The sequence below is a fragment of the Mytilus trossulus genome, chromosome 5, assembly GCF_036588685.1.
Source record: "Mytilus trossulus isolate FHL-02 chromosome 5, PNRI_Mtr1.1.1.hap1, whole genome shotgun sequence".
Classification (NCBI taxonomy): domain Eukaryota; kingdom Metazoa; phylum Mollusca; class Bivalvia; order Mytilida; family Mytilidae; genus Mytilus; species Mytilus trossulus.
In genome coordinates this window covers 29,801,882-29,811,007 of record NC_086377.1, presented here as the reverse complement: position 1 = coordinate 29,811,007, position 9,126 = coordinate 29,801,882, and the positions used below count along the sequence as shown (strand labels likewise).

The following is a 9,126-nucleotide window of genomic DNA, read 5'->3' as shown; positions in this document are numbered from 1 at the left end:
GCTGATAATATTAATATCACAATTACTCCTGCCCATTTCAACATATTTCTATGCATTTCATATTGATAGTACATATCTGACAAACCAGATGCAATACTTTTTCTTGATGTAGAATCGTTGTATGTGACATGGTTAAAAATATTATGACAATCTTTTTCTCTTAAGTCATAAATGTAAATAAATAACAATCACTCTTATTTGTCAGTTATGGTTGCTTGCTTTTTCATTGTGGGTATAAGGGTTAAAGGTTAATTAAACAAATTTAAAAATCTCTCTTTCTCTCTCTCAGGAATTAATGCTGAAAGTACGTTATAATATTTTATGTAATAGGACTTTATAAAAGTTCAATAAGGGGTGATACATATGTATGTTACCATTATTTGATGATATATGGTGTTGTGATAAGAATGCATATAGTGATAATCATTTGTTATGGGGGGATGGAGCCCCCTGTAATTGTAATGTCCACTCTTAAATAACATGTATCCTTCAGAGGTTAATTGCATTGTTTGACAATTAACCTCAGACTAGTTTAATTCAACATCTAGACTACTACGTAACCTGCCAACAGCTATGACGTATTGTTTATGAACCAATGGACTATATACGATCCAGTTTAGGACTCACACGGCAGATTGGACAGATTGGTACAAGAGATTCGTACAGATAAATTTCGCCAAGGTCTCCCCTTGTGTGTAGGCTAATACTCATGCGCTAATTGTCCGAACATACTCCAACAGAACTGAACATTATGCCACTATACGATCACGTGTCCGTGTGAGATATTGAACATTCGAACAATTCAACCGAAAGACAGTTTGTGAACATTCGAACAATTCAACTTAAAGACAGTAGGTGAACATTCGAACAATTCAACTTAAAGACAGTAGGTGAACATTCGAACATTTGAAATTTAGAATCTTTCTTGACTTTGTAATTACATAATTAAATATATTTATCCAATACAATTTATGTACAACTCGTCTAAACATCAACCCAACAATGTTAGATCTGTAAATTTGCTTTCGCAAATTTTTGGTTCTTCCCTCGCCGGGATTCGAACCCATGCTATTATTTTCAAAAATATGCTTTAAATTGTAAAAATATTCGAATTAGCTCTCGCCGCGATATAGCCTTTTTGTGCTAATGCGGCGTAAAGCAACTAACAATCAATCGTTCGTTTACTGACAAGTGAGATCACTGAAAAACAATGTATAAAACCTAAAACCTAAAACCTAGGGCGCATCTCCGCGTCCGTTACATGGCTCCTCAAATTAGGATATCTAATTTCACTATTGAAGTCAACGAATAAATCCTTTTATTCGTATGGCTCCTCATCAGGGAATTATTCGGTCTCCTGGAGTAAGACCAACTTATGGATTGGTCGTTCTAGTTCGGTGAGCTTTGACTTACGGACTCCTCTACGATCCAAATTCGTTGATCCTACTGCGAGTCTTACTTTTTGGACTAAATTATCATCATCAACGAATGTTTTGCAAATTCGACCTAGTCTCCACATGTTTCGCAATAAATTGTCATCCTTAATCATAACAATGTCACCAACAGATAAATTTCGCTTCGGAGCGATCCATTTTTGCCTAGACTGAATATTTGAAAGAAACTCTTTCCTCCAACGACACCAAAATTCATTTGCAAGAAACTGAACCCGTCTCCAGCGCTTTCTGGAATATACGTCGTTTTTCATGAAGTTTCCAGGTGGTGGTAGAAAAACTTTACTTTTCATAGTCAATAAATGATTTGGTGTCAACGGTTCAACGGAAAGCGGATCGTTCAGGTTTTCCAACGTAAGTGGTCGACTATTCACTATAGCTGTTGCTTCAGACATTAAAGTTCCCAACGACTCATCATCAAGCTGAGTTCCTAGCTGACATAGTAAAGTTGAAAGAATGTTTCGGACAGAACGTATCGGTCTTTCCCAAACGCCACCTATGTGGCTAGCAGACGGAACGTTCATCTTAAATTGTACGAAATCACAGTTTTGTTCAAGTAGATATTGACGGATTCGGTCAAAATCCAATTCAGACATTGCCTTAGTAAATTCTCCTTCGGCTCCAACAAAGTTAGTTCCTTGATCACACCGAAGATGCCTCACGGGTCCGCGGATAGACACAAATCTTCTCAAGGCATTAATGAAAGAGCTCGTATCTAAAGAGTTAGCAGTTTCGATATGAATTAATCTCGATGACAAACAGGTAAATAAAACTCCATACCGCTTAAGTTCCTTGCGGCCCTCCTTAATTAACCAAGGTCCAAACAGACCAACACCACAGAACGTGAATGGAGGCACGGTCTCTAGTCGGTCTACCGGTATATCAGCCATTTTCTGTACTTGGGTTTGGCTACGCAATTTTCGACATGTAACACATTTAGACAAAAGGTTCGAAACAGCTGAACTACATCCGATTATCCAATATCCATGTGAACGTATTGTGTTCGTAGTAATTTCACGTCCTTGGTGAAATGATTTTTCGTGAAAATAGCGCATGATAAGCTCGGTGACGTGAGAATGTCTAGGTAATATAATAGGATGCTTCAAATCAATGCTCAGATCAGCACGTCGGATGCGGCCACCAACTCGGATGATGCCGTCCTGGTCGAGAAAGGGATCAAGTTTATACAAAGACGATTTCTTTTTCATAGTATTGTTTCGCACTTTAGCTGAGTCGTTGGCTTCAAACGGTCCTTCAGAATCAAATGAACGCAATATGAGTAATTCTTCCTTGAAGAAAGTGTCTTGAACCCTTTTGACAATTTCAAGTTCAGCTTGTCGCATGTCTTCCACGTTAACGGATAAACAGGTTCCCTTCGGACGTTTTGCTAGCAACGCATTTCTCAGGTTCAAGCAAAGAGCTGTCGCATGTTTAGCTATGTTCCAATCTGAAAAGTATTCTAAACGTTCAAGTATGGACGCAGGAGGAGGTAAACAAGTACTTGTAGACATTACTTTAATTTTTCTAACTTCCGGGTCATTCAATAACGGTTTAGACGTATCCGATAATTCCTTTCTGACTACGTGTTCCGCATTCCATAAGAAATCTGGTCCCGTAAACCACTTTGATTCTCTTAATTTGATCGGTGTAGCTCCACGAGAACAAGAAGTCAACAAGATTTGTAATAAGACTTTTATGCAATATGGACATGATTTCACTATGAAAAATTTTCCAACGTAGGTCACAATAGTATCTCTTGTGAAGAGACACTTTTACATACAGGTGGACAATATTTTAAAATAAAATTATGTCCTGGACCAAATTTCATAGATCATATCTGTGAAATTTTGTCCATGGGACATCATTTCATGGGGGGACACTATTTAATCCTACAAGGACTTCTACATGAATATACGACAATAGGCCGATATATGAGGAAAATTAAAATTATTCTTGGTTTCGAACTGCTAAATGAACTTTGGCAGATTAAGCGAGCAATGCATCCTATGAAAAGAGAATTCAAGACGGTAAAACGATTCTAATATGCTTAGTTGTCTAAAAGTTTACATGCCGCCTATTGAATGTATCAGTCAATCGCTTCTGTTCATTTTTATTTGAAATGATAAATAATGCACAATACAGTCACCTTTCAATCTGAAAAAGTCGATTCATTCTGGTTATTTAATTTGTCAATGTAAATTGTTTTGCTCAGTGAAAATGTCCTTAAAAAGTTCAAACATAGCAACTTTAATGACTAGAGAACCAATAGACCAGTTCATGACTTTGTTCAGTTAATTTTTGCACACTCACAAAAGTTCCAAAGGAGTAGGTTAGACGTTATTTAAGTTTTATACTGCCACACATTCCAAAGACTGGATTGGACATCATAGAAAACTTGAGGTTATTTAAACGCTCGAATGAATTATCCGACAAGTTCGACTGGAGAAATAATACAGACATTGCTGACTTCGTATCAGTATGTTAATAAGTAATCTCCGCGAAGCAGTTTTATATGAAAAATAAATTAGAAATCCTGAAAGTCATATATTTATCTAAATTAACTCATCATAAGCAACACAAGTTCAAAGTTTTGAAGCCATGTTTTAAGAATACTATAACATAGAGGGAATAATTCCCTTTTCAGCCAACGATTCGTGGCAGCCTGAAAACGCTTTTAGTATTCTCTGCAGGACTAGTGGTGCTCAGTCTATGAATTTGTCCATTTCGTCCTAAAACAAGTTGAAGAATTGCAAAGTTTGTATTGTTTCTATGCATTTAAATGAAATAAAGAGATCAAAGACAAATAAAACAGATTTAATATACATTTTAAAAGTTGAAACGACAAATCTAGATCGGTTCTCCATTATGAAACAAATACGATCGAAAGCTTAATACACATAATACATAACCTAAAAAGATACTTAAACTCAGGGTAGAATACAACCACCTTGTTGCAAATAATAGAAACCCTTGTTTCTTGCTCTATCAACTACAATTTTTACTACTTCCTTAACCAAAGAGGGAATTAAAAGTCTATCATGGTGGAAACTGTCAAAAAGGTTTCATACGAATCCTTCAAGTTTGTCCTCGCCATTCTATTCTAGTGAAACCATCATGCCTTCGTACAGGTATGTCAAAAATCAGATTCCTTCGGGCAGTTTTACATTCAGAAAACGAATGAAAGAGGGACGAAAGACACCAAAGGGACAGTCAAACTCGTAAATCTTAAACAAACTGACAACGCCATGGCTAAAAATGAAAAAGACAAACAGAAAAACAATAGTACACATGACACAACATGGAAAACTAAAGAATAAACAACACGAACCCCACCAAAAACTAGGGGTGATCTCAGGTGCTCCGGAAGGGTAAGCAGATCCTGCTCCACATGCGGTACCCGTCGTGTTGCTTATGTGATTACAAATCCGGTAAATAGTCTAATTCGGTAGGTCAAATTCATGAAAGGGAAGGGGATTGTAGTTACGACGTAAGGAACATATCCGATATCATTTGTGAAACGGTTATTCCATAACGGTCAACCAACTCGTGATGGCGTCCGTAAAATTTACGAAGGGATGATTTCAACTTCACCATTTGGAACTCTTGGTTTAATAGCTTACTTGTGAGCAGTAACCCTCTATCAAGAAAATCATGATTGGAAATGCAAGCACGGGAATATCGTATCAATTGGGAGATATATACCCCGTATGCAGGTGCTGCTGGAATGTTGCTACTTAGAAATGGAAAGTTCACAATTGGAAAGCTGAAATCATCTCTTTTGTCGGAAAGTTTTGTCTTCAACCGACCCTCTTTGTCAATTTCTAGATGTAAGTCAAGATATGAAGCCGACTTAACTGTATCTGTAGTATCCTTTATCTCCAATTCGATGGGATAGATGCGAATTGAATATCATATTTTTAAGGCTAGAATGCATATGGGTGAACCGACAACAACGACGGTATTAACAATATAAACAAAATCATTACGTCGTAGAGGTATATATATAATCAATATTCTTGAGGAAGTTTTAAACTTTAAATATAAAAGAATCCTGAATGTCAAATTTATATGAAATTAATTATTACAAACACATGTTCAAAATCTAGCTAAAAAAAGCTGCAAACGGTGTCATTTCAATTGTCGATCTATAGTAAAATACGCACGGAATACGGATTTACATCTAATAATTAATTAAATCACCAAAAGCGCTGTAGGCAGTTAAGTGAAAAAAAAGCAGAGGCAAACTTGGCAGAAGTTTATATAATAAGACAAATATTGTTGAAAAATTGGTGAAAATACTATCTCGGCTATTTATCAAGTATTGAATAATGTTTGCACCCTAAAGTTTTCACTATCAAATCTTGCCACTTTCAGTAGATATGTCCAATTTTTTTTTAATATTTAATATCTTGTGAGTATGCACATACTGTACACTGTCCCATGTAAGGGGAGAGTTTATGCCTGTCCATATTGAGGATCCAGTAATTTGGTAATTGCTGCTGTATATCATATCCATTTTTCATAAATGTTTTGGATATAAATCAGACTGCTTTAGTTTTATTGTTTTACATTTGTAATTTACTGGTCTTTTAAAGCTTACTATGCATGGCATTCATCATTGACTTATGACGATTGGTTTCCCTCATAGTAAAATAATCAAAAGCTTTATGAAATTTCAAAGTAACATAAGTTTCCAAGTAAAAAGAGAATAATTGAGGGGACAGGGCCAAATATCCTCAATAGAAATTGAAAGTGACAAAGTTTATACAACTGCACACCAAATACCATTGACCGTTCACTAGTGGTTCCTCAATAACTGACCTAATCAAAAACTAATACATGTAAACTAAGTTTCAGAGTCAATAGACCTCCCATAAACTAGACCTAATCACGCAATCAAAAACTCCAACAAATTTAATACAAATATTTTGTCCATCTTTTTTTAATATTTCTATATTCTTTATTTCTTAAATAAATCATTTCTGCATTCACACATAATTGATATCAATTCGAAACGTTTAACATGTTTAATGTCTACTTTAATACGCGTCAAAATTACTTCACTGTCCAATTTCACCAAATGAGCTTAATGTTTATCTCAATAATATTCATTTGTTGTAACTGCTGGTAAGTTTATAAATAATTCCTGTCAGAAAGCTGAATCAAAAAACAATCTTCAAAATTGATCAAATATGTAGATGTACATGTAGGTATATGTAAATATCTTCATAACATTATACATTATGCATATAGTAGTCTAGAGTTTCATTGTTGTTGTTGAACTAATAGGGGGGAATCCAGTTGCTAGAGAATCATGTATTGTACATATACATGTACATGTATGCCTTGCCTCTTCTTGTATAAGCCATTGCCAAAGATTGGAATCAAGCTGAAATAAAAACAAATACAAATAGGTACAATATTCATTATTGCTTTAAATTTTTTACATATACAATGTAGCAAAAAGGCTTCATGTTGTGTCCACTTTTTTTTGTCCATCTGATGAGTTGAGCCTTTATCAACTGATTTTTATAGTTCGTTCTTATGTTGTACTGTTATTCCACTGTCACAGGTTAGGGGGAGGGGGGTCCCGCTAACATGTTTAAATAACCCCGCCACATTATTTATGTATGTGCCTGTCCCAAGTCAGGAGCCTGTAATTCGGTGTTTGTTTGTGTGTTACATATTTGTTTTTCGTTCATTTTTTTACATACATGTAAATAAGGCCATTAGTTTTCTCGTTTGAATTGTTCTACATTGTCGTATTGGGCCTTTAATAGCTGACTATAGCAGTATGGGATATGGGCTTTGCTCATTGTTGAAGGCCGTGCAGTCACCTATAGTTGTTAATGTCTGTGTCATTTTAGTCTTTTGTGGATAGTTGTCCCATTGGCAATTATACCACATCTTCTTTTTTTATCTTTTCTTGAAGGTATTCACCCAGGTATTTATAATACACCATGCACAAGAAGGTATGGTTTGGGTTGGACAAAGTCAATCAATCAAAAGGGATATAAGTATATCAACTCTGCAAGAGCAAAACCCCATTAACTTGGGCTTTATCATGTACAATGTACATGTGTCATGTGTATTACAAATGTAATACTAGGGGAGTTACTTATTAAGTCTTATATGAAAAAAATAAATGGGGTGGTATGGGGCAAAGTGTTTTACATTTTATTGTATGGAACATCACCAAGGAGTCCGAACATTTGACACAAACTCCAAACCCTCACCTAAGTACATCCTTAAATGTACTATTTATTAATTTAATTGGGGGAAATACAACATAAAACTGTAATCAATAGTTAAGCAACACAATCAGTATTGTCATTTTTTAGAACTTGTGTATGATGATGACTCAACTTACGTTCTGCTTTGGGATGTCTTTCCTCTTCCCTTTCCTTTTGGTGCGCCTTTTCCTCTTCCTCTACCCCGATTTGCCTTTTGTTTACGGCACCATCTGATTGATTCTCAGAATCACTCGATATTCTGAAAAAAAGGATAATGCAGTAAATGGTTAAACATGCTAAAGAATCATAGTGAAATACTTCAACATCTGCCTGGCATTTTAACCCAATACACTCCTAATCAAATGCAAGGTCTATGTGCAACTTGTTGCTCAACATATTAAAAAGTAAATAGGTGTATCTACAAAATGTCACAGTTTATATATCAGGATTGCACACGCTGAAATGTCTCGTTTGTTCAACTTATCATTGATTTTTGTTGAAAGTCTGTAACATGAAGGTTTTACCACAAGTATTAAATAAACTTAAGCCTGTAATTCAGTGGTTGTCGTCTCTTTGTTTGTTACATATTTGTTTTTCGTTCCTTTTTTAATATAAATAGGGCCGTTAGTTTTCTCATTTGAATTGTTTTACATTGTCATATCAGGGACTTTTAAAGCTGACTATGTGGTATATACTTTGCTAATTGTTGAAGACGGTATAGTGACATAAAGTTGTTAATGTCTGTCATTTTGGTCTCTTGTGGACAGTTGTCTAATTGGCAATCATACCACATCTTCTTTTTTATAATTAATTATTATCAATTTTCTTTATGATAAAGAGGTTCCATGAACTTACTCTTTAAATTGTTGTCTCCCTCCTCCCCTCGCGTCTCTTCCTCTGGCCTTCTGGCTGAACAGTTCCCTCCTTCTGTAAATATTACAAAATAACATTAGCATATCACACTTCATACAAAGAAAGATAATATTAAACATTTACACACTGGTTCTGGAATATTAATGACATTCAAGCTTCCGTTCAAAAAAGAATATGGGTGCTACATATTATTCATGTACTTTGTATAAATTTACACATCCAATACTTGTGAAAGGACTCACCTTTTAATGTTTATTGTTTCTGAATCATTAATTTCCATTGCATTTATTCTTTTCTTCTGCAATTCGCAGAGAGTCATGTTGTTCGATGTTGATTGTTGATTTTCTGTAGCAATAAACCCTAATGACTACTTGTTTGGTGTCAACTGTTCAATGTCTTTGTCGACTTCATCTGTATTCGGAAAATATCCCTGTTCTGGAAAGGTATATTTTCGGCACTTGGAAATGTGTTTAGTTATAGGCAAGCCACTCTCAAATTTTTCACAAACATCTCCAAAGCCCACATATTTAAACCGGTTAGTTGATTTGTTTTTAATAATACAAAAACAC

At 35.2% G+C, this 9,126-nt stretch overlaps 1 protein-coding gene across 1 annotated transcript; it reads right to left on the bottom strand.

Moving 5' to 3' along the window:
• Nucleotides 1-248: 248 nt before the first annotated feature.
• On the bottom strand, nucleotides 249-8,876 carry LOC134717841 (uncharacterized). Its single transcript, XM_063580336.1, has 5 exons — nucleotides 8,800-8,876; nucleotides 8,540-8,611; nucleotides 7,822-7,943; nucleotides 1,414-3,141; nucleotides 249-298 (listed from the first exon to the last, which is right to left on the bottom strand). Exons 1-5 carry the CDS (start codon nucleotides 8,874-8,876, stop codon nucleotides 249-251), a joined length of 2,049 nt encoding a protein of 682 aa, XP_063436406.1.
• Between the last annotated feature and the right edge of the window lie 250 nt (nucleotides 8,877-9,126).

Bases quoted from the DNA above. Each gene is read 5' to 3' on its own strand.
- LOC134717841 (XM_063580336.1), bottom strand. From the start codon at position 8,876: ATGACTCTCTGCGAATTGCAGAAGAAAAGAATAAATGCAATGGAAATT. The intron at 8,612-8,799 runs GTGAGTCCTTTC...TAATATTTACAG, and splicing joins GAAACAATAAACATTAAAAG to AAGGAGGGAACTGTTCAGCC. The intron at 7,944-8,539 runs GTAAGTTCATGG...CCTTTTTTTCAG, and splicing joins GGGAGACAACAATTTAAAGA to AATATCGAGTGATTCTGAGA.